This window comes from Prosopis cineraria, unplaced genomic scaffold, assembly GCF_029017545.1.
Source record: "Prosopis cineraria cultivar Desert tree isolate PC_DT_omini unplaced genomic scaffold, ASM2901754v1 PC1, whole genome shotgun sequence".
In the NCBI taxonomy this organism is placed as follows: domain Eukaryota; kingdom Viridiplantae; phylum Streptophyta; class Magnoliopsida; order Fabales; family Fabaceae; genus Prosopis; species Prosopis cineraria.
Window position 1 is genome coordinate 49,911,963 of NW_026555332.1, and position 24,894 is coordinate 49,936,856.

At 33.7% G+C, this 24,894-nt stretch overlaps 2 protein-coding genes across 3 annotated transcripts; one reads left to right on the forward strand and one right to left on the reverse strand.

Annotated features, from left to right (window-relative positions):
* The first annotated feature begins 1,965 nt into the window (after positions 1–1,965).
* LOC129319967 (outer envelope pore protein 16-3, chloroplastic/mitochondrial) lies at positions 1,966–9,865 on the forward strand. 2 transcript variants are annotated; one of them, XM_054965093.1, is made up of 3 exons: positions 1,966–2,105; positions 2,825–3,180; positions 9,547–9,865. In XM_054965093.1, exons 2-3 carry the CDS (start codon positions 2,850–2,852, stop codon positions 9,693–9,695), a joined length of 480 nt encoding a protein of 159 aa, XP_054821068.1. In that variant the 5' UTR covers positions 1,966–2,105; positions 2,825–2,849; the 3' UTR covers positions 9,696–9,865. The 2 variants fall into 2 exon arrangements, with proteins under 2 accessions (XP_054821068.1, XP_054821059.1); XM_054965084.1 differs by having other exon boundaries at positions 1,972–2,130.
* Positions 9,866–15,576: 5,711 nt separating this feature from the next.
* Positions 15,577–22,864, reverse strand: LOC129318526 (probable linoleate 9S-lipoxygenase 5). Its single transcript, XM_054963354.1, has 9 exons — positions 22,521–22,864; positions 19,048–19,337; positions 18,653–18,893; positions 17,919–18,257; positions 17,695–17,780; positions 17,388–17,495; positions 16,973–17,277; positions 16,599–16,862; positions 15,577–16,468 (listed from the first exon to the last, which is right to left on the reverse strand). The coding sequence occupies exons 1-9, from the start codon at positions 22,726–22,728 to the stop codon at positions 15,715–15,717; spliced, it is 2,595 nt and encodes an 864-aa protein (XP_054819329.1). The 5' UTR covers positions 22,729–22,864; the 3' UTR covers positions 15,577–15,714.
* Positions 22,865–24,894: the final 2,030 nt, after the last annotated feature.

Consider the following 24,894-nt stretch of genomic DNA (forward strand, 5'->3'; position numbering starts at 1 on the left):
ATCAAATTGATGCTAGACTTATTGACTTCTAGGGTTTCAATTATTGTAAAAAGAATATTCATCTCACCAAAAAAGGAAACTCTCTTTTGCCTTATCAAATCTGGAGATCTGGGCATTGGAAATACCAAGAACATGAACCTTGATTTATTAGCCAAACGAGTTTGGCGTATCATGTGTTATGAACCACGCTCTCTTATGGGCAATACTTTGAAGTTGAAATACTCTGTTAACCCCGATGATTATTCACTAAATTGCCTTATAATACTTCATAGTTTGGAAAAGGCATCTTTGAACCTTCTATTTCTCTTCCTCAAGGTTTTTGGTGGCGACCAATATGAGGCTTACTTGGACTCAATTCATAAATTCCAAGGGTTTTCTGATTTGATGGTCCCAAACTCTCATTCTTGGTGCCATAGAATGTTAATCTAGTCAAGAATTTGTATGATGAAGAAGTAGCAAAGAAAATCACAACAATTCTAATATCTTTTTATAGGTCTCCTGATAAGCTCATTTAAGAAAAATGATCTTCATGCAATGAAATAAGGATATGTAGTTTTACTTGGAAGATAGAGACCATCCAATCAACCTGTGGATGGTATTTGGACTTTTATTTGAAAGCTATATCTTCCTTACAAACCTCTTCTCTTTATTTGAAAATTGCCTAACAAGGCTATTCTTCTTAATTCTTCCCAAGGCTCTTCTCTTTATTTGGAAGCAACATCTTCCTTAGAAGGGATATTTTGCATGCTCATCATGTCAATTCTTCTTTACTTTATTGTTTTGGCTGTGAGGCTTTGGGCTCTCTTCAATATACTTTTTGTGAAATGCCCTTTCACAAATGATATATGGTTTGGTGCCCTGTCTATCTCTATTCTTCCTTAGCTGAACATGGTTTTATTCCATGGTTCAGAAGAATTATAGATGCCCTGATCATAGGTAGGGAGTTTTATCTCCTTGAAAGTATTTTTACCTTGATCAATCTAAAAAGGCATAACAGAAATCTAGTTCTATATGAGAGAATCAAACTTACTCCCAATCAAGTCACACAGAATTTAAGAGTCATTGTTTTCATAAAAATAATTTGCAATTTGGACTTCACTCTTCAAGTTTCAAGAATCTTAGCTCTTAGTCTCGATAAGAACTCTTTTTTGAGATCAAGAATTATAGATCAAATTGTTATGGGGGCTTAGATTAGATCTAATACTCTAATACATTAATAGAAGATAGAATGCCAGAAGTTCAAGAAGAATAGAGTAATCCTCATAGCAACTGGAATTAAATTGGATAAAGTTCACTTGCAGGACATGATCTTCAAGAAATCCCATTTGTGATTTCGCAAGGATTTCAATTGTATGCATTAGTAGCGTGCTTCATTGAATTCATTAATACTGCAAAGGACAAAATTAAGATTTAGACGACCTCGAGTGGATTCACTTCCTTTGGTTTAGGACTATGTTAAGGGATGAAGTTGAAAGTATTTTATTGGAAGTTTGTAAACATGACATTGCGTATCTTCTTCACCCTTTCAGTGAGAAGTTTATTTTTTGGTGTAGCTCTATATGTTCATTAGATATTTTTATTGCTCCTTTTTCCCTCCCTAAATACAATTATTATCTAACTTTTATTTTTTACTCCTTCCATCTTAAATTATAGAGCACTTTTGAAGGATTTTTCTATCTTAAAGTATAAATTACTTTAAGTAGATTAAGATTTTATTAAATGCGTCATTTTAATATTATTGTTTCTTTCTCTCTATAATTAATTTCTGTCTTTTTTTAATATATTAAATGATAAATATTTTTAAAAATTTATATTTATATTTTAAAAATATAAAATTATTAAATATATTTAATAAAAATTATTAATATATAAAATTTTATTTAAAAATATTTTATAATTTAAGATGAGAAAAGTATGATTGCATGTATTTGACTTCCCATCGAAAAAAGAACAAGCCGGAACAAATTGATAATCTGGACACGTGAGTAACACGTGACGTTACCAGATGACAGGCCAAGGCCCCGCAGGGCAACAGGAGCAAAAAAACCGCAAAGCATCTTCGCTCATCGCCTTCCATTGAGCTCTGACCTTCTCTCTACTCACTGGTTGTCGTCCTTTTTCTCCATTTCTGTGAGTTTTTGTGTTGCTATTACTATTATTTCCTTTAAACATTGCAACTCAGGACAATTCTCTTTCGAAAATCCATTCATATCATGTTATGCATCCGTTTAGGGTTTTAAATGTGATCTTTTATGTAATACTTGTTTGAGCCGTGACCGTGAGATTCGATCTGAATTTTTGACTATTGGACTATAATTTTGAACCTTCACTGCTCTCACTGCCATTAAACAGCCTGCGCAGCTCCAAATAATTTGGGTTCTTCTTTTCCTCTTGGTTTCAAAAATATACATGAATTTATGGTAAATTTTAATCTTAATCGATGATGTTAACAGGATAATAATATTATTGTTTCTGGCTGCAGCCAATGGCATACATTTTTGTTTTTTAATCAGTGGTTTCCTGCTCCTTCTCCTTTTTCTCATATATAACGTTCAATTCAAGTATTGTAGAAATGTATGGTAGGCTTACTATAAAATATGAAATTTGAGGAGAATTATGAACTTTTACAAACGTGGACATTCATGATGAGGAAAGTCTATACTTTTCGTCATGGATCCATACCAAAATGATGTAGGCATAAGTCATGTATTTTTTCCCTATTCTATTTGAATAGTTATGCCTATATGGCATTTCACCATAATTACATTCCTCCCTGACAGTTTGATTGTCATCCAAGACTTAACTCTTGCTTTATCTCTTGCAGTTTTCACTGTTGTGCAGAGCAAGTCATGGACCCTTCTGAGCTTAGGTACTTGGAGGACGAGGATACACCAACAATGAAAACTATCAAGGGTGCAACAACTGGCTTGGTTGCTGGCACTATCTGGGGGACCATAGTTGCGACCTGGTATGATGTTCCCCGTGTTGAGAGAAATGTTGCTCTTCCTGGTCTTTTAAGAACTTTAAAAATGATGGGAAACTATGGGATGACTTTTGCTGCAATTGGAGGAGTCTACATTGGCGTGGAGCAATTAGTGCAGAAGTATAGGATGAAGAGAGACTTTGTGAATGGTGCCGTTGGTGGTTTCGTGGCTGGCGCAACTATTCTGGGTTACAAAGGTAATTATTTCCTCTGAAAAAATATGGAAGCATGAGAATTTAAGAACTTAAAATCTTAGTAGTTACATTTTTAAATCTTTCTGCTTGAAGTCAGTGGTAAAAATTTTTTTGCTGATAATTGTTCCCAAAATTTCATATTCGTTCTTTGATTATCTGCCCCAATTCATTCTCTAATCTTTAAACATGAATTTGGTGAAGCCTTGTAGGACTTATTATTTAAAAGGTTAAACTGAAAAGTTTTTCCCTTTGCTGGTTAGAAGGAATTAATCCGTTTTGTTCTGGAGTTTTTTTTCTTTTTCTTGGTTTATACATATTGTTGAGACAATTTGCTTAAATGGTTCACTTATGTGTTGGCCAGTATCCGTGTTGTTTACTGAAGAAGCTAATTGCCATATTTGCCGTGTCAAATAATATCTTCAAGTATGATATTCTCTGAAATTGGAACCAATCCCTGTTGCTTAATTTCTGATTTCTTGTTTATTTCTTAACGTTCTGGTTGGTTATTTTAAATGTTCATTGGGATCAGTCCTTCAGTGTTCTCCTCTCTCTCCATGTATTGCTTTCTTTATTTGTCATTGACAGAACTGAGGAAATCTTCTATTGGAAATCACGATACCAGGTTCGTTACAGCCTCTTCTTTAGAGAGGAGAAGAGGAAAAAGGGATATTGCAACTAACTAGAGCTGTTACAGTGAATAGAACCATAAAAATAGCAGCAATAGATTTGGGAAGCCATGCAATCTCACGATCTCAGTTATAAACAATTCCGCTACAAAATGAGCATATTTGGTGAATCGGTCCACTACCACCATGATGCTATCATACCTGCTCACCTGAGGCATTCCCATCACAAAATCCATACTAATGTCTTCCCATACATGCTGAGGAATGGGTAATGGCTGCAATAAGCTGGCTGGGGTAACAGCTTCATACTTGTTTTCCTGGCATACTTCGCATCTGTTCTTGCACATCTCGCTTCATACCCTCCCGATAAACCACTTCGGACAGCCTCTTGTAGTTGTGTAGGTGCCCTGAATGCCCTCCCATAGGAGAGTTATGGAACTCATTGATTAACTCAGTTGTTTTTGGTGAGTTCCATGGCAAAACCAGTTTGATATGGTAGAGTAAACAGCCATTTTTAATAGCATACCCTGCTAGTGCATCTTGCCCTAGTAGTACTTGCTGCCATATCTTCATAAGCTTCTCATCCTTAACCATCTCAGCCTCAAATTCCTCCATTCCAGCGTACCGCCATAGGGAGAAAGCGTTCAAGGTCAGATCTGCATTTTCCCTTCTAGAGAGAGCATTGGCAGCTTGATTCTCCTCTCCATGCTTGTATTGAATTTCAAATTGGTACCCCATGAGCTTGGTGACCCACTTCTTTTGGTCTGGGTCAATAAGGCATTGCTCAAGTAAATATTTTAGGGCCTTCTGATCTGTCTTAACAACAAATGGTTGGGCTGAAACATATTGCTGCCATTTCTTGATAGCAAGCACTACAGCCATAAGCTTCTTCTCATACACCGACCTTTGTTGGGCCCTGTTGGAGAGTTGCTGGCTGAAATAAGCAATCAGCTTGCCTTGTTGCATCAACACTGCATCCATACCCACTCCACAAGCATCAGCCTCAATCTCAAATGTTAACTGAAAATTGGGCATCGCAAGGATAGGGGTGTTCACCATGGCAGTCTTCAATTTGTCAAAAGCCATCTGAGCTTGATTTCTCCACTGAAATGCATTCTTCTTCAAGAGAGGTTAAAGGGGCTGCAATCTTGCCATAGTCTTTGATGAACTTCTTATAGTTCCCTGTAAGTCTGAGAAATCCCCTCAAACTCTTTGTCTTCAGGAACTGGCCATGTTACCATTGCTTCAATCTTAACGAGATCTGCTTCAAACCTTCACTGAAAAATTATGTGTCCCAAGTATTCAAGTTGTCACTTCTTGAAACTACACTTCTTAGGGTTAATAACGAGCTGATGTTGTTGTAGCTATTCCAAACTCTTGCTTAAGTGTTCTAGATGTGACTTTTCATCCTTGCCGTATACAAGAATATCATTAAAAAACACTAGAATAAATTTCCTCAAATGATCACAGAAAATACCATTCATCAAAAATTGAAAGGTAGAAGGAGAATTAGTGAGGCCAAATAGCATGACCAAAAGCTTGTAATGCCCGTCATGTGTGCAAAGTCTTGTGTTCGTCTCCCTTTTTAACACAGATCTGGTGGTATGGGATATGTATTGGGAACAGTGATCTTGTTCAAAGCTCAGTAGTCTCCAACTTCCATCCTTCTTTCTCACCAATAAAACTAGACTCGAGTAAGGGCTGTTACTTGGCCTTATAATCTCAACTTCAATCATCTCCTGCACTAGGTTCTCAATTTCAACTGTGCATATAGGGATACCTTTAAGGCCATATATTGGGAGGTTGAACTCCTTTCTTGATGACAATAGAGTGGCCTTTGGTTCGGCCAGGGGGTAGTCCCTTAAGGGGTGCACACACGCTGCTGTATTTCTCCAATTATGGTTGAATTTCAGTAGAGATGGGTGCTGCCTCCTTGGTTACAGTAGAGTCTAGTACCTCTATAGTGTGAATTTCTAGCATGAAGCCTTCTGCTTTTTCCTTGAGAGCTTTTTTGAGCGCTTGAAGTGTTGCTTGTGATTGTGTTAGAGTAGGATCCCCTTTTAAGCAAACCCATTTTCGACCCACTCTTACCTTCATATAAAGCTGTCACTAGTTGAATCTTACCTCTCCCAACAATTCCAACCATGCCACCCTTAAAACCATGTCAATGTTGACCAATGGAAAATGGTAGAAGGTTTGCTCCACTCGAAGCCCTTGTAAATTGAAATCGACATTCCTGCACTCTCCCTTCAAATACACGTTGCGCCCGTCCCCCAATGCGACTAAATAAAATTTGGTGGGCTGTACTTCTCTGGCTTCCCTCACTATCTGTGTTGAAATAAAGTTGTGGGTTGCCCTAATATCAATCAAGACTACCACCGCCTTGTCTTTGAGTATCCCCCTCATCCTCATGGTTTTATATCTTGAAAGGCTTCTAACCATTGCTTGTGAGAGTTTCCATCATTGCATATTCCATTTCGGTAGGCTCAACTAGTTCTAAAAAATCTTTCTCCTCCACCAACAGCAATCGTAGTTGCTTTGCTTTGCATTTGTGATTTGGCTCGAATTTTTCATCACACTTAAAACACAACCCCAACTCCCTTCTTCGATTCAATTTGGCTTCCGTCAATTTTTTTTGGACCCCTGTAGGTGCTGTTCGCACTGCTTGGGGACGTTACAGATGTTGAAACTTGGTTACTCGAAACCTTAGATGGTTTGACCTCTTTGCTGCCACCTCCACGTGTTGCTTGTGTGGCATTTGGGCTCTTGGGCCCTTCAGAGTAGTGTGAAAATTTTGGAAATGGATTGCTCGACATTGCCCGCTTCCCCAATTTTTCGCGTTTGCTTGTTATGCTCTCCCATTTTTCTCGTGCCTTCTCTAGAGTGATGTTTCGGTCTTCAGCCTCAAAGGCTGCGTCCATCAGGTCCTTCAAGAATATTGGGCTTGATTAATCTCACATCAACTTTCACTTCCTCTTAAAGCCCATTAAAAAATGTGCCCATTAGTGCCTTTTCAGACACATCTTTTATGGTTGCTGAAAGTAGTTCAAATTTTTCTCTAAATTCCGATATAGTCCCACTCTATTTTAAAGCTGCTATGTGTCCGTAATTGTTCCCTGCCTGAGAGCAATGGAATCGCTTGATCATGCTTGCCCTAAACTCCCTCTAGTTTGCCATCAGCGCCCTTGTTTTTGCCCATTGGTACCGTTTCAGGGCTTTGCCTTCCAACCCAACAATTACTGCATCCAACTTTTCGGTCTTTGGAATTCCATTGACAGTGAAATATCTCTCTAGACAAGAAGTCCATCCAACAGGGCCTTCACCGTCAAAAAGAGGCATCTCCAGGTGACGATACTTTTGTCCCTCCTTATCTCCCACTTCACCTGTTGTTTCCTTATCTCGTCTCCTGGTATCACCTTTTCTATTAGGTCTTTGTTCTTCATGATTCCTAGGAGCTTCAATATGGTACCCCCTTTCATGCTCACTACTGTTATTTGTGCCAGGTAACCTCCATTCGAGTAAGGTCAGAATATCAGTGCTCTGCACCTTTAACTGGTTTATGGTTCTTTGCATCTCTGCCCTCTCTTCCCTCGCTTCTACATTGTCTCTTTGTAGTTCAGCAGCCGTCCTATCCAAACCTTGTAGCTCATCCAAGGATTTCTCTAAGGCCCCGTTTGGTATGATGGAATAGTTTTTGATGGAATTGGAATTGGAATTGAAATCAGAATTGGAATAGAATTGAATTATAAAAGTATGTTTGGTATGTTAGAAAAATTAGATGGAATCCTTGCATTACTTTTGTTTGGTATGTAAGACATGGAAATGGAATTATACTTAAAAGACAAAAATACCCCTATATAAAAATTAAAATAAAACATAATAAAAACTTAATTGTGTACCAATTTTCTTATGTATTTTATATATTAATAAAATATTATATAAATCATAGATTATATCTGTAACTATTATTCACTAGCTTGGGCCAAACAAAAAGTTTTATCATTAGAGGGAACATTTTCTTGAAAATAAAATTGGCAATGGTTCCCATCCCTTCTACTTTAAAATAAATACACTAACATGTAGATTTAGAAGAAAAATGTCAAACAAATCAATTCTACTTCTTATACCAAAAAAATATTATAAATATATAAATTATATACAAATATTATATATAATACTATCTTATATATATATTATAACGTTTTATATATAATGAGCAAAAATATCATTCACCCTTTTATACTCCTTTTTTCTTTTTTTTGCTAGCATATGAGGGTTTTATTTTTTTTTGAGGGCAAATTTGTCTTTCTAAAATTTGTATAAGGGCAAAAGTGTCTTAAATATTACAATTTTATAGAATTGCTCTCAATTCCATAGACTTACATAAGGAATTCAAATCAGCATTTTTCCATAGAATTAGGATTCCCAAGAATTGTAATTCATATCTACCAAACATCACTTTATTCAGATTCCTATCCCAATTCCATTTCCATCTTCACAATTCCAACCTACCAAACATGGCATAAGTTCTCTAGTCTAGCCTCCATTTGAGTATTCGCCATCCACAGGATCGACCTGCTCTAATACCAAGTTGACAGAACTGAGGAAATTTTCTATTTGAAATCACTATACCAGGTTAGTTACAGCCTCTTCTTTAGAGAGGAGAAGAGGAAAAAGGGATATTGCAACTAACTAGAGCTGTTACAGTGAAAAAAACCAGAAAGATAGCAGCAGAAATGTAAATGAACAAGGAGCAAAATGGAACAGTGTCAAGCTACTCCCCTGATGTTCGAGAGGTCAGGACTCTCCCCATGAACCAACCAAAAGCCTCGATCCTTTCCTTAGGGCACACAACCCTAGATAACAGTCTCACCCTTGTCCCCATTGGGCCATGGGCCAGCATCAGTGCCTGTTTCTTTACCTTTCTCCTTGGGTGCCTTAGTGGCCCTCTTTCTCTCATACACACGGCCCCCTTGTATGTTGGGCTCATCAGTCATTAATAATTGGACTGAATAGAGGTGAAACCGAGTAAGAGCAAATGGGAACGGATGAAATAATGCAACTTGCCTTGCCTGAGTCATTAAGAGGCAAGAACCTCTATCAGTGCCTTTAATTTCACTGGGCTATACTTTCAAATTGCGTGGCGTGCTGATTGACTGCCTGATATACGAAGTACCCATGAGTTGCAGCTCTTGCTGAGAATTACACGAGATCTAATCAGTATATTAACATCAATTTATATAATAAAATCTATAGCAAACTGTGTTATGCACAAGCTAGAAACAATATAATTCATTCCTCAAACGCCATGTCTTGTCTGAAACCTGATTATGCTTCTAGAACCTTTACTTAGAGCATGTCGATTTATAGCTTCCTCTTAAGAGGAATGCTTATGTTGCAGTTAGTCAGGTTGCAAGTTTGCTAGTTTGAAGGTTTTTTCTTGTGTGTGGATTAATGATTCAATGTCATCCACAATGAGTATATTTGTGAATCAAGATTCTGGATCTGACAAAGGTTATTTCAATGTTTAAGATAAATTAAAAAATTAGATACGGACCATCCAAATCTCATCTGAACAGTACAGATGAGGGGTGCGTATGGTGCACATCTTTGAAATCAGAAGTAAATGTGCCCTAGATCCATTTTGTGGGCCAGCTTTGTGTAATACGAATAGCTCTTATATATATATATATATATATATATAAAAGTTGTTGATATGTTGATGCTGTCCTTTTTGTTGTAGGAAGGAGCATTTCTACTGCAATTTCAGCTGGAACAGCATTAGCAGTCACTTCTTCAATTATTGATATTGGTGGTCAAACAACAAGAGTCGACAACGGGAAGGAGTACTATCCTTACACGACCAAGAAAAGATCTAGCGTTGATTCATAAATACTTCCTCATCTTGGCACGAGAATTTTTATTGCTCTTTGTTCAACCAAATGTTTGTTTGTGACTGGAAATTCTTACTTGGCTGTCTTTTCCTATGTTGCTGCTGTATTTGATATTTTCAATAATTTGCTGTCAATTATCAACCTAAATTACCAAAATGTTGATGCTCAGTATTGTAGTTCGATTTACATTTTGATTTGATATCAATAACACCAGGTGTTAAAATTGGCGCTTAGCAAACTACAGCGTCGAGCTTTAATTCCCCAGTTAATTGGGAAAAAAATAAATCCGGAGTGGAGGTAGCAACCCGAATATGAATATTTAGGGCATCACTTAATACGGAATTTAGGTATTTGATATTCTTTGAAGAAAGATATAGATATTTGATCTTGAATCATGGTAAATATGTTGTGGTGTGCATTCTATACAGTCTTCAGTGACATTGTTATAGTTCCTCTTTTGTTGGGGTGCTTGTTATGTCCTTTTTGAATTGTCCGATACAACCACGTTACAACTCACTACTTGTTTGGGGCCTGTTCGGATTTTCATTTGGCCTCAGAATTGAGACAAAAAAACTAAACTTATCTAAACACATTTTGTCAAATTTCATTTGGTTTCTAAAATTCTATTTTGCAGAAACCAACCTTAAAACTTTATTCTAACTTTATTTTGAAGAAGTTATTTTTTCCTCGATTTAGTAAAGTGATCTTGAAAAATATTATCTAAACATCATCACATTTTGTTAATTAATTTTTTCTAATGTAATATTTGATACAGATATGAATTATATTCAATAATTTAAAAATACCAAAATACTCTTAAAATAAACAAAATTTCTCAATTGCCTTCATCGTTCGTCTTCCACCAGCAAAACAAGAGTTGAATCTTTGGCAAAATAAAAACCAGATTTGAATCATCGTTCTTCATCGTTCAAACCCAGATCAAGATATAAACATCAAAGTCAAAGCATCAAAAATTGGACATCGAATCATTTAAACCGAATATAAACACCAATATAATAAATCAGAGACTTGAAATTAAATCCAAAATCCAGTCTTGCTTGAATGTTGCCAAACCCAAATCAAGAAGCTGGGGAATTTGTTGAATCATTCCTGAATGTTGCCAACCCAATCGAGAAGCTGGGAATTTTGTTGAATCATGCTCGAAATCGATGATTTTGTGATAGGTATGATTTTCTTCAGTGACAACATTCCCTTGGAAGTGCTATTCTCACATCTTCTCACAAGTATGAACACTGTGAGACGACGACAAGGATGAATGATCGAGGACGTTGAGGAATCAAGTTCTCCAGGAACGTGGCCGCCGTCTGAGGTCTGAGATCATGGTGAAGAAATTGCTTAGGCAACACGATCGGTGAAGAAGAAGGTAATTGCAGATAGTGAGGGTTTAGGGGTAAAAATGAGGAGTTGTCAATAAATTAAATTACCATGGGCATAAGTGTAAAAAAAAAATATTGGGTTTCATGGAAGTTACCCAGTTCCCTGGGTAGCGAGTTCCATCAAATTTGATAAAATTGGATTCCAAATCTTGCCTATCAAACAGTCAAAAAAATGAGTTCCACCTCCCTACCCCCAATTCTGTGCTACCAAACAAGTCATAATTAAAATCTAAACACATCTTTAACTAATACTTTTCAGTTTTCACCAAAAAAGGTTTAAAAAAAAACAATAATGATGTTCCTAACTATTCAATTATTAGAACTTTTAAATCTCTCGCAGTATATATTTTTAATAGATAGCCTTGCAAAAATATATATAATATAAAATTTATGAAAAGTCATCATCTGTATGCTAGTTATGAAATGGCTCCTGATTTTATACAAGGGTTTTTTTTTTATATTAATACCTACCTAAAGAGTATGGTCTAAAGTTTTTGTATCTTATTTATTAATTACCCAATCTTAACTAATAAGATGGCTTTGTATTTCCGCGACATTCACTAGCTAAAATGTGAATATAAGTATTTGAAGGATGTTGAACAAAGATGAGCGGAGGGTATCACCAATTGTTCAATGCTTCGTTGAACATCTCAGAAAAAAAAAACAAAGAAAGAAAGAAACACACACATCAAATTTTCTCTGAAATCTCTCAAGTCTTCTTTTAACATAAATTTTTTTATTTATAACAGAGACTCACCAACGTCTACCCTTGAAGAACGCTTCAAAATTTTCAGCACGCTTGTAATTTGTATCTTAATGGGAACTATCGTTTTATAGAAAGTGATGTCTATGGCTGTCGGTTTCAGTTTTGGTTCGAAGTGGCAAGTCACGATTGTCCATGGAGATGACATCATCGTCCACCTCAAATTTTATGATGGAGATCGTCGTTAGTTTAGAAAATTTGCTCCAAATCAAATGATACGTGTGTGTATTAATGTCTATGTGTGTGTGTGTCAGACTATAAAATTCATATAGATTGAAGCACAATAAGTTAGATTCATGATCATTCTTGTTATAATATCATTGGCTAATATCATGAGCTCGTGACCAACATCAATGGCCTCATTGGCCCAACCTTTTTCGAGCAAAACTCTGAGAAACCTCATGGTCTCCGATCGCCTCATCGAAAGGAGGATGTTGAGGGTGCGACCATCAAGAAGTTGGGACATGCATAGTTTCTTCATGAATTTCTAGTACAGTCCATAAGCTGCAAACAAGAAGCCTTTGGAACCATATGACAAGTGGAGGATGGCAGACTTTTCAAAACTAGATTTATGGGTTTTAAAGGAAGTTTTTGGCAGTGCTAGGTAAGGAAGCAACAATGCATGGGACGAAATATGGGCGTAGAGGTGATGAAGTGCTTAATGTGGGAACAAAAGAAGGCGAAAGTGTCCGATGAGAGGGGGCCAGGGCACGCCTAGTGGAAGACGAGGACTAGAGGAGAATTTGGATCCTTTTCATACTTTCTATCAATAAATCTCTCCATACTCAATCTTAATCATTCATTTAACTATTATTTTAGTTTAATAGTGTTAGATTGCAAATTATAGCATTAAAATAAATATAATATTCATTTAATGGTTATCATTAATAAGTATTATAGTCTTATTCTCAAAAGCATTTAAGTGATGATAATAAATAATGTATTTATTTTAATGTTATAATTTACAATCTCACACCATTAAACCAAAGCAATGGTTAAATAAACGGTTGAGATTGAGTATGAAAAGATGTATTGAGAGAAAGTATAAAAAGGATCCAAATCCAATCAAAGGAAATTAGTCATCAAGATAGTGACTTGGATGCCACATGTGTGCAAAATGGTGGGACTCACAAGGCAGAAAATGGAAGTTGGAAGGCACATTAACGGTGGGATAACTAGGCAAGTAATTTCAAAGGTTAAGGAATAAAAATGTTCCAAAATTTAGAAACCCTGCACAAAAAAATTCAAAGAAAAAAATTTACTCATTAAAAAATGGATGAAGAACATAGACGATGAGTAACATGTATAACTTTGGAGGACGAACTTTGGAGAAACCCTCTCCAATGAGCATGACGACGCACGACGATTAAGGGTCCGTTTGGTTTTCCTCCATTTCACATTCAGAAAGCAAAATTTCACTTTCAGAAAGTTGAAAGTTATTTGGGTAGAATATTTTATAGGAAAGCACATCCTGAAAGTACATTCAAACAGTAGCTGAAAGTGAATTTCTGAAACGTAATTATTTGAAGCTTTTAAAAAGTGAATTTGAAAAGTAGGATGTTATTTGACCATACTACCCTAAGTTTAATCTCTTATTTTTTATTTAAAAAATAGTTAATTCAATAAAAATATAATTATTATTTTAATAATAATAATTAGGTATCAATTTTTTTAGTATTATAAATTGAGTAATTAATCATGTTAATTTTTAGCATTAATGTATAATAAAAATTGCAAATCTTTATTACATCTTTTAAAATTATAAATTAAAAAATACAAATAATTAGAGATCAAATTGTTAGCATTATAGATCAAAATCTATGTTATTTATAATCTTTATTACATTTTTTAAATATTTTGAATATATTACATTTGTATAATAAAAATTATAAATCATTATAAATCAATGTTCTTTTTGGTAATTGTACATTCAAAAGCACATTTCACTGTCACAAACCAAATAACTTTCAATGTATTAAACTGACTTTTGAAAAAATATATCCAAACACAAATTTCGTTACAACAACTGACTTTTATTAAACTGACTTTCACCAAATGAACTTTCATCAAATAAACTTTTGACAAACTGAAAACCAAACGCACACTAAGATTACGGGCTCCGTGATTGGCCACCGAGTGTGGTGGCCAGTGAGGCTCGAGGGACATTGAGTGGAGGGACGGATTGGACAGTCAGATTGTGATACAGACTATTAAATTAATTTTTTAATCAATCAATCATTAATCAATTTACAAATTTTCCGTTACACAAAATCTGGCAAGAAATTAGCTTGAAAGCGTGAGGGAGAGGCTTTTTCTCCCATTTGTCCAAAGCAAGTGAACTATTAAATGAATATGATATATAATAAAATATAACAATTTATTTTGTCAAAAATATATATATATACACAACTATTTATAATTATAACTTTACATGGGTCATGAAAGACTCATTTTTATGACTTTAAGTATGTATTTGATTTTCAGTTTATCAAAAAATTATTTATTGAAAGTTTATTTGACAAAAGTCAGTTATTGTAATAAAATTTATATTTGAATATATTTTTTTGAAAGTCAGTTTGATATGCAAAAAGTTATTTAAATTATAATAATAAAATATGCTTTTGAATGTACAATTATAAAAAAATTGATTTATGATAATTTATAATTTTTATTATATAAATGTAATATATTAGAAATATTTATAAAATTGTGATAAAATAAAATATATTTAATAAGTTTTTAACTTTACCCTTATTAAATAAACATATTTAAAAAATAAAATTTTTTAGTGTTTAATAACTTTTCTAACATTTAATAAGATTAAAAGAGTAAAGATGGATATAATAATTATTAAAATTCCCTATAAATAAAATCAAAATAAATACTTTCTATCTTATAAATAAAATCAAAGCCCTATAAATAAGTTGAAAATAATTTTTGAAAATTTTTTAAATTACACGTTCTAAAATTCACTTTCAAGTCAGCTATCAAAATTCTTTCGCAATATCTATTTTCATCTATTATAATTACTCAAACAATATTTGGCATTTGAAAAGTTGAAAAAGGCTTTTGAAAAAAGTGGGAAGTAACATATCCAAAAGCACCCTAAGTTCCTGCATATAATTGACTTCTAAAATGAATCTAGTGTCATTTCTTGGTTATCAAAATTATTAGTTTTCATGCTATATGTGTTAAAATTTTCAATTTTAATTATGCAAAACTTCTGCTGCGAATTTAGTTTTTGAGGATCCGCAAGTCGGCATCTAAATGACGTGGTTTGTTTCATGCATTTTTTTTAAAAAAAAAAATTACACACATCAATTCCTGCTTGCACGATCTTCGTATACTATTCAACATCCAAGTCGCCAAAATACCCACAATAATTAACATTACCTTACAACGGTATCACTAACACTGTAAATTATGTAACACACGCAATAAAAAAAGTGCAGACAAAATAATGTCAGAACAGGAAGACCTTGTGAATGCTATAATGGATCTGGTGCAGTAAGGCAACCAATGCATTCTTTAGCCGCATGCAGGACAGGAACATCTTCTTCAATGTAAACCAAGAGCCAACAAATGAAAGAGGAAAAAAATAAATCGATTTACGTGACTTATTATATGCTTTCCCTCTATCATATATGCATACTTGGTACAATTGCATTTTGCATTTCTTAAAATTGTATATATCGACATAGAACAAGGCACACTCAATCTCTTTTAAAATATGTATCACTTTCTGTTCGCAAGGAATAGAAGATTACAGATATAAAAAAATATAGCCATGTCCCTGTAACTGAGGGATTATTTTTAGTCTAATTTCAGGACATAAGGATAACTAAGAAGTATGTCTTTTAAATTGATACACTGTTCGGAATTCCCATGGCAGTCAGCCCACTTTCACTAGTAGCATGAAGTAAAGTGTATGGAAACTTAACTGGCCCAACCCTGTTCCTTAGTCTCTCATCATTGTTCATTCTCATGATTCTCTCCTCAATTTCTACCAGTTTCCTTCCAAACTTCTCAAAGGCCTCCAATGGTTCATGATCATATGTCCAATTAGCCGTGTCTCTCTGTCCAAGGTAAACCTCATCAGAAGAATGCCTAGACAAGATCTCTATGAGTGAAATGCCAAGAAGAGTTTGAAACTGTGCAGTAATTGTTTTCAAGAAAGCCTTATCGGGGTTTGTCACAAGCTCATCATACTCTGGAGTTCCCTTTTCAGGCATGAACCGTCGGCTTAAAGAAGGACGATTTGGGTTGTAGCCGGCATAAGGGTACTGTCCAAAGTTGATTGCAGCATGGAGAGCTGAAGCAATCCATATAATGATAGTGCAAGTCTCAATCAAATCTTCACGAGTCTGCATTAAAGGCCACCAAGGGGAGTCTTTCTTGTCACCATGACCGACCTCTTTTATTTCCTTCCACCAAGATTGGAGTTCTGAGTCGTTGCTAACTTTGTCGTCTGTCTTGTAGTAAAAGGAGCAATAGTCGTTGACCCATGTCTTGATAGCAAACCAAATCTCTAGTCCATCAACAGCATAAGGGTAATCTTCAATTAATAGCCGAAGACCGTGGGGGGAAGTTTGATCTTTAACTGCCATTCCTCTGAAAGAAGCAAGTAAATCAGTTTATTAATTAAAATCAAAAAGCTTTGCAGTTTTCTAAGGAAGAATAAAAATATTTAATGCCAAATCACTTGAATTAGAACCATAAATCTTTAGTGAGTAAGCTTCACCTCTTGAGAAGATCTGCAGGAAGTGCTTGATCAGGAAAAGTCCAATTCTTATAAATTACGGATGACATCTCCATGGCATATTTGGATGGAAAAACTGTCATCTCAAGAATACCACCTGCATTGATAAGGATCTGTCGTGCAAATGCATTTATATTCATGGTGTCACGAAAATGAGGATGCAATAACTTATGAATCGGGTGAAGCACACTGAGCTGCCTGTTTGAAGCTATAACAAATGGCTCAATTGTTGCATGAGTCCTCAACCTGTGTCTCATAATTAAAAGGATGCCATTGGTTAATCTTCAGAACTAGACCAGACTATATACTAGATAGATACTACATTTATATAATTAGTTTATCGGATTGAGCTATACCAGTGACTAATAAGCTGATGATAGCCTGAGTCATTTACACCCACATAAGCTTTAGCTAATTGCCAGATAGAATTTTCAACACCTTCTTCTGCAGGCATGTAAACTTTACTAATGGCACCATATTGATCTCCATCAGGATGTGGCAAACTCAATTCTATGGCCAGTGGCTTTAAAATCCCAACATCTTGTAAGAAAAGAATTGTCCGACTGGCATAGGTTTTTGTGGAAGTAGAGTTTATCCTCCTCAAATATGGATACAGCTCATCATGATAGTCTAATATGAATAGCTTCTTTCTTTTGATCGCCTATTGAACAAAAGAAAGTCTATAGCATGATTCAAAATGTCAATATGTTATAAATTCTTCACGTGAAGGGTTAGTGTGAAACCCAACCTTATTATGCCTAGCCACCTTACCTCATCTACAGTGAGCCCATCCAGATTCATCTCTAACAGTTCTTTGGTTATTGTGCTATTTTGTTCACCATAGACTTTAGGATCTAGCTTGCTTGTTGGTGGGAACTCCTGCCATTGATTTAGAATTATTATGAGGGGGGAAAAAAAAAGTTCTCAATCAAGCTATGAAACCCATCCAGTTTAGGAAAACAGAATACAACATTCATGCTGTACCCAAAATGGAAAAAAGGATACAACATTCATAAAAAGGCCCTAGTTTTCAGATGGAACCTATCATTTAGAATCAAGTATTGTAGCTTGGGCTTACTGTGAGACATCGAATCATGACAGGATTTATACCAGCTAACATCTCTCTTGCAAATTCTTCATCAGTCCTCCAAGCAAACTTATCCTCTGGTCCAAATTTAAAACAAAACTATTAAATTGGAATGGTTAAGAAAATGCACAAGTTTCTCATGCATGCCCTTGAATGCAAAATAACACATTTAAGTTACAATGTATATGTACATTTTCAAAGGGTAAAGAATAAACCTTTAATAACTTGAGGTGTGGGAAATTTGAGTAACGGTTCACCGTCAGTTCTGAGAATTTCCTTGAGCATCTCCGCAGGGATGTTATCCGTTATATTCTTGAGTATACCTTCTGGAATTTTAATCCCACCTTCATAGATTTTAAACACATCTTCAAAACTGTCAAATTCATTGGGGGTCCTATCAAATACCGATTCTAACTCAGGTTTGAGAACTTGAACTATGGATTTTAGGGCATAGGCAAGAAAGTCTGCCATTTTCAAGTGACCAAATCTTTCATCCCTCGGAACATAAATGTTCAGACTCATGGCAAGATTCAACCTACTCTCAGTGTTTGGATCTGCAAAGATTACATGATAAATTAACATCACTATGTCATTTTTTTTAATAAAAAAAAAACTGCAATAGATGAACTATGATATTTGCATAAGTTGAATAAAGTCAGTTGCAGCCCATGAGATGGTGCACATGAATCCTCCTCTTTTATGGAGATATGTAATCACTTGACATGAAGAATTGCCAAACCTTTAGTATAATGAACGTGCCATTTATCTGAGGAGAAAAACCAAAACAAGAACATGCCATTTCTAAAATTTCATATTATCACAGCTCTCTTTGGTTTTTTAATGGCCTGAACTTGAATCAATACTAGATTGTATTTGATTTTCCCCACTACATTATTCAATGAAGCAGGCTTGAATCAATAGCGTAATAAAGATTTTACAACATCCTAACCTGACGTTGAGGGTGGTCTACCAGTTCTTCCCCTTCGAGGGTAGGGATATTCACTAGACCCTCCAAGAATTGGACGAGCATAGTCCGGACCCTTATCTGGATCGCCCAAATCATTATAGTACGCATAGTCATAGACTCTATCCCATTCTTGGAGCTCCCCTCTTCCATCACCTCTTAAATTCTCTAGTTCTTCTTCTCTGTACTTAAGTAAAGGCTCTGGTGTTTCACTTGGAAGGTATGCCTGCAACATATAGGTAATTATGTCCCTTGCAGCACACAGTAGTTCAAAATTCCTTCTATCAATAATGAGAACAAGTGACAGGTGAAGAAGTGATGTTTTGAGGGGTTAAAAAATGACAAATCTTGCTCAAGTGCTTGTTTCGGTTGTGCATTACCTTGTTGCTGAAGAAGACGCGGTCATGCTTATATTTTTGGGCAGGGTACACCCAGGAGTTGCAAACAAAGTGGATGTCACCTTGTCCTGGAACATTTTCAAGTGTTAGAGTTCTGAGGTAGAACTCACTGTGGTGATTATTCTTTATTAGAAATGCTCCTGGAATTCCTATATCGTCGTCCCACTCAAATGTAATCTTGAATGTTGATTCACCAGCAATCACAAGTGTGCCGGTAGTGATCCAGTCTTCCAGATATGCAGGCTTGCCAACTTTCCCTTTGAAGCCATTTCCTGCAAATAGTAACATATAAAATTGGCCAGCAAAGCAACTATTTTATCGCTTCCCTCTTGCAATGGAAATCAAATTCGACTAGTCTCTCGCAGAGTGGGAGAATCATGCGAGAACAGACAATCCTCGTATTATTTTTTAAATTAAATTCTATAAATGTGAAAAAAAATATTTTACATTTTACAATTTAAGGTAAAAATAGAAAATTAAAATAAAGAAAGGAAGAATTATATTAAAATCACACACACAAAAAATAATTACCATAAGGTTGTGTTGTTAAAGGTCTTAATTTAATTATTAATAGATCTTATAATAATTAATTTTTTATATGAGACCTATATATAATTTTTTAGAAAGAAACTCTAGAACAACTTATTTAATTTCTTTTGGTTGATATAAAGAAGAGGGGATTTGGAAATAATTTTGGGAGAATAACAATAAAGTCTCAAAATAAATTAATGATAGTTAAGTTTTAACAAATTTTTTTATAAAATAAATTATAAATATTAATTCAAACAATTATGAACAAAAATTTAAATTATAAATTAATGGTTATATTTTAAACTTAAATATTATATTTATAATTAAAATTTTAAAATTTGTAATTATTTAAGTTAATATTAATAATTAATTTTTTAAAAATTTTATTAAAAATTTAACTGTTATTATTTTTTTTTTCAACTTAACTGTCTTTCTCTCAATAGATTTCAACCAGCAATAGCCTCAATTAGAACCTTGCTAATTGTGTCATTGGCCCACGTGCAAAGGTCATTTTAGAAGTTTGGGCAAGTCTAGCATCAACATATGTCTTTAGACTAATCAGTACCTAGTACTTACAGATCGCCCATAATCAAAATTTGAAAATAGACCAACCTTGTTCGTTGCCCCAAGCTCAAAGACATTTACAGAATCGGTGGCAAAATTTTAAAAAACCAAATTGGACCGGAACCGGTCACTGATTCAGTTGATACAGTAAACCGGTCAAAAATTAAAATACCTGTCAACACACCGAGAAAATTGGAAAAAACCAATCGGTCTGACAAGCAAACCAGTTCAAACAATCAGATCTAAAAATGAAAGAAGCCAAATGAGAGAAATGGAGAGAGAAAACGAAATAGGAAAATAAGAGATTCAAGGAAAAAAACGAAGAAGATAAAATGTATTGCAAAAAACCATCCCTTCCGGTATGTTTTTCTAGTTTTGAAACCACCAGATCTACTATCAGATTGTTAGATCCAAATAAAATCAAATTGTTGCAGCTTGTGAGACTTGCTAAGGCAAAGGAAAAATGAGGAGAAGGAAGATGTAAGATGAGAGATGGGAAGTGGAACGGAAAATGAAAAAGGGAGGAGGAAGATGAAATGAGAAGATATAATAGAGATGGGACGCGTCAATGTGTTAGCCTTTTACCCAATTTTTCAAAGGAAAGCATAGGGGGGGAAATGAACTTCAAACCTAACAATAATAACAATAATATTTTTAAACAGATTATAAAAAATGACCTTATAAAAAATTAATAATAATTAAGCTATTTAAATCTTTTCTGTCATCTTTTGTAATTTTTTTAATTAACTAACAATATTTTTCTAAAATATTGTACCATTCAAATTTAATATTTTAATATTGTGCAACTTCGTATTAAAAATGAAGGAATGAACTTTCAAATAAATGAATAAAAGTAATATTATTTTGTTGAAATTGCAACTCATTTTTATAAATTAAAAATTAAAAACATATTGTATTATATGAAAATACTAATTAAAAACAAATGATACCTCAATTCAAAATATCTGTTAATTTGATCCTTAGTTAAAAAAAATTATAAAGAATGACCTACAAAATTTAAAAAACTTAATCAATATTAACTTTTTTAGAAGATCATTTGCATTTTAACAATACTTATTAAATTTTATTTTAACATAACTTTAGGATAATCAAAGTTTTTAGAAAAAGAGTTTAAAAAGAGTTTATGGATAAATTAATAACAAAGTACGTGACACATTGGTAGAATAGAAAAATGCAGAATTAATGGGTTACTAATGAATGAAAATTTTAGCTCATATAAAAAATAATTTAAAAAAATTATTTATTAGTACAAAGTATCTAACACTTATAAAAAAAAATACAGGAACAAAATTCACTTTAACCCTTAATCATCCTTTCTCTTTTTACCTGACACATGTTAAAGAATAAATAATGGGAGAGTGGAAGACGAAGAGGCGGAACAGAATGAAAAAAAAAAAAGGAGGAAAATATTAATTTTTTTATTGATCAATGCAAATAAAAAAGGTTTTGAAAAGAAAATTTTGAAAAGGTATTATTAATTCTATTTGATTTTTATGAGATTTTCTTTGTTACTTATGCCCGAAAAAATGAGAGATAAAATGAAATATACTAAAATATTAATTTTTAAGCAAATGAAGAGATAAATTATAAATATTTGATAATTTTTTGTTTTTGAATGATTTTTTATTCAAATATGGGTTTATTTTATATTTTATATATATATACATATGTATATTATTTAAAAAAATATTAAATTAAACATGATTGATTTGACTACATTTTGATGACACTATTAAACCATAAATCAATAACTTAACTAATTTAATAATTAATCTAATTTTTAAATTGATAGATAAAAGAAATAGATAGTCACTTGTGGTGGTGACGACCTAAAGTCCTCATCCCAATTATTGTCCGAATCCATATAGCTGGAGTTTCGGATCACATGACGATTGACTATGTGAGACAGTGCGGGCCGGGTTTTTGACCCCTCAAATGGTAAATTTGACCAAGGCGGAGATAGCTTTTTGTTATCAAAGATGCTCCAAATAAGAGTTAGCTGATGATATGAATGTTTGGTTTGAACCTCTGGTGGAATGTATTGACATGTACTGTTTAAATTACATGTGAGTTCAAGGCTAAGCCTCAGGCTCAAAAGTCTGAAATAGGAAGCATTTGATGAGGCGGTTAAGGCTCCTGCGTGTCAAGAACAAAAAAGAAAACGCAGTAGAAGAATTAAAGGAAGCACTAGATCCTTGGAGCATGGTCGTGGCTTAATTAAAGTATGAGAGTAGGGGCTGGTTAGATCTGTGTTCTTATCACTGCATGGTTAAGGAAAAAAAAAGGGGGGGGGGGGGATGAGGGTGGCACGAAATGGAGAATAAAGGAAGAGGACTGACCAGTTGGGTGGGCGTGAAGAGCACTGATCAAGTGAAGAGAGACACGTTTACCCAGAAATTCGTGAAGACCGTCGAGGAAGGAAGCAGTGAAGTCGTTGAAGTCCAACACATTCTTCTTCATCAGAACCAGTCTCCCTCTAATAAGGCGCTTCCTGCGATTGCAGCAGATCCCACTCAGCGCCTTCCCGATCGACACGAGCATGTCCATGAGAGCTTGGACTAATTAAAAGCCACGCACGTAATAGCAGCTCCGAGAGCTCACGGATGCTGATATATGAACATGTTATCCGATGCGATTCTCAGAGCTAATTATTACTGCCCCCCACTGTCCCGTGTTCTCCAGTAAAATGCTTCCACTTGTCCTCGTGTACCATACATTACCCCATACGAAACGTGGATATAAGAAGTCATCCATTTATTGTCGTATTCCCTTCTTCTTCCCATTAATTTCTTCCACGTTAAGTTTGGTATCCAGAGCGGAATTTTGGTGACTTTGTTAATGCCAATGCCCCTGGACTTCTCTCTTTCAATTCTTCGCCTCCTTGATTGCTCACCCACTTCGTTTTCCACTGGGACCACTTCGTGCCGGTTTAGGTAACATGCAGAATCAATCTCCTAGAGATCAAAATTATCATTGTGTGATAATACATCCAAACATTCATATTACATATTAAAAGTACTTGTAAATTTAAAATCATGTTTTTTAAAAATATTTAAATATCCATTATACATGTTAAAATTAATATTTAAGCACCTCTTATTATGTCAAAATTAATTGTGATTCAAAAACCAACCATTATAATTGTAAGAACTTATTAATTAAGGTGCTATGTTATTTATGCATCCTAACGGAGAGAAGGTGAAATATAAAAGAAATACTCCTATAATACAGCATGTGTATTGAAAAAAAATTAAAAAAATCATATTTAAATCTTTTTTCTTTATTATTACCGTCAGTTGCAGCGGCCTTTAAATAGTTTTCTTTTTTCGTTTTCCTTTATGACTTTATCTAATTAGTTCATCATTTTATTGTTCTTTTGAAATATTTAATAATCTAATAAAGTTCCAACAATGAGCATGCTGTGATCGATGGACTTGTTGTGGAAGGAAAATTAGGCTATGTTTCAATTACCCCCCAACACAAGCCTCTGTTGGGGGATTTTAGAAGCTCGTTGCAAGATAAAAATCTTGTTTTGGTATTAAAAAGTTGAAAAGAGCTTTTGGTTGGGTAGTAAAAGGTCATTTCAATTGAAGCTGGTTGAAGGGGCTTCTTTCTCGGTGTGTATTAATGAACGCAGATAGCATTTAATATTCTTTTAAATTTTCTGTCAAATTTCTCTGCCAAGGGGTGCGCTGGATAAATTATTGGGTGAATTGCATTTAAAGTTCGCTCAAACAAAATTATCCATAAATAAAAATTAATATAAAATAAATTGTTGTTGAAATACTAAAAGTAACTTTTTTTTGAATAAAACATGTTGTTAATCTTTATTTGTAAATAATTTATTTAAGTAATTCTTGAATGTGATTTTTTTTTAAATTATTTACAAGTATTCTTTATTTTAATTTGCAAAATTAAATAGAAATTTTTCAATAATTAAAATTGATGAAAAATAGTAATAATAATGAAGATTTTTAAGTTATCAATTTAGTTTATATTTTTTTAATTTTAGGTTTTTTAAAAAATGAAAATTTAATTTTAATATTTTTTCTTAAAAATATAAAATTAATCAGAAAAATATATATAATAAAATTCATGTTCTGTTTTTGTTATTATAAATTTAAACTAGTTTTTGAATTAGATCATTTAAATAAATTTTAATTTGTTTAACTAGCTTTAACAAAAAATAATATCCAAACATAATTCATGCTACAATTATATATTTTTATTCCAATTTAAGTATGCAAATCTTAATTCATTTTAACCTTAATTTTAAATTTTTTAATCCCGACATACTCTTAGATCTCATTCATTATGATGGAATGATTTTTGATAAAATAATAATAGAATTAAAAATGTAAATGAGAATAAAAATGACGTTAGAAAACATGTTTAGTATGAAAATGAAATGATGATATCAATTTTATTCTATATGTGTAATTATATCAGTAAAATAGCAGAATACCCCGTTCAAAAATACCCGTTTCATCTTCCTCCTTGCAGTTCCTCCCAATTGTTCCCAATGTGATCATCGCAATTTCAGAATATAAAAATAATAATAATAATTTTTTTTAAATTATATAAATGATAATATAATCCCTTAAAATATTATAATTTTAATGAAGTTTTTAGGGATCTCTTTGTTAATAAGTTTTTAGTGAAAAGACCATTTTACTCTCATTGATAACTTGTAATTTCTTATTTAATTTTTAT

Excerpts from the sequence above, each read along its gene's own strand:
- LOC129319967 (XM_054965093.1), top strand. The coding sequence starts at position 2,850 with ATGGACCCTTCTGAGCTTAGGTACTTGGAGGACGAGGATACACCAACA. Across the intron at positions 3,181-9,546 it reads AACTATTCTGGGTTACAAAG|GAAGGAGCATTTCTACTGCA; the intron begins GTAATTATTTCC and ends TTTTTGTTGTAG.
- LOC129318526 (XM_054963354.1), bottom strand. The coding sequence starts at position 22,728 with ATGGACATGCTCGTGTCGATCGGGAAGGCGCTGAGTGGGATCTGCTGC. Across the intron at positions 18,894-19,047 it reads GCGTCTTCTTCAGCAACAAG|GCATACCTTCCAAGTGAAAC; the intron begins GTAATGCACAAC and ends TATATGTTGCAG. Across the intron at positions 16,863-16,972 it reads CATCAGCTTATTAGTCACTG|GTTGAGGACTCATGCAACAA; the intron begins GTATAGCTCAAT and ends TATGAGACACAG.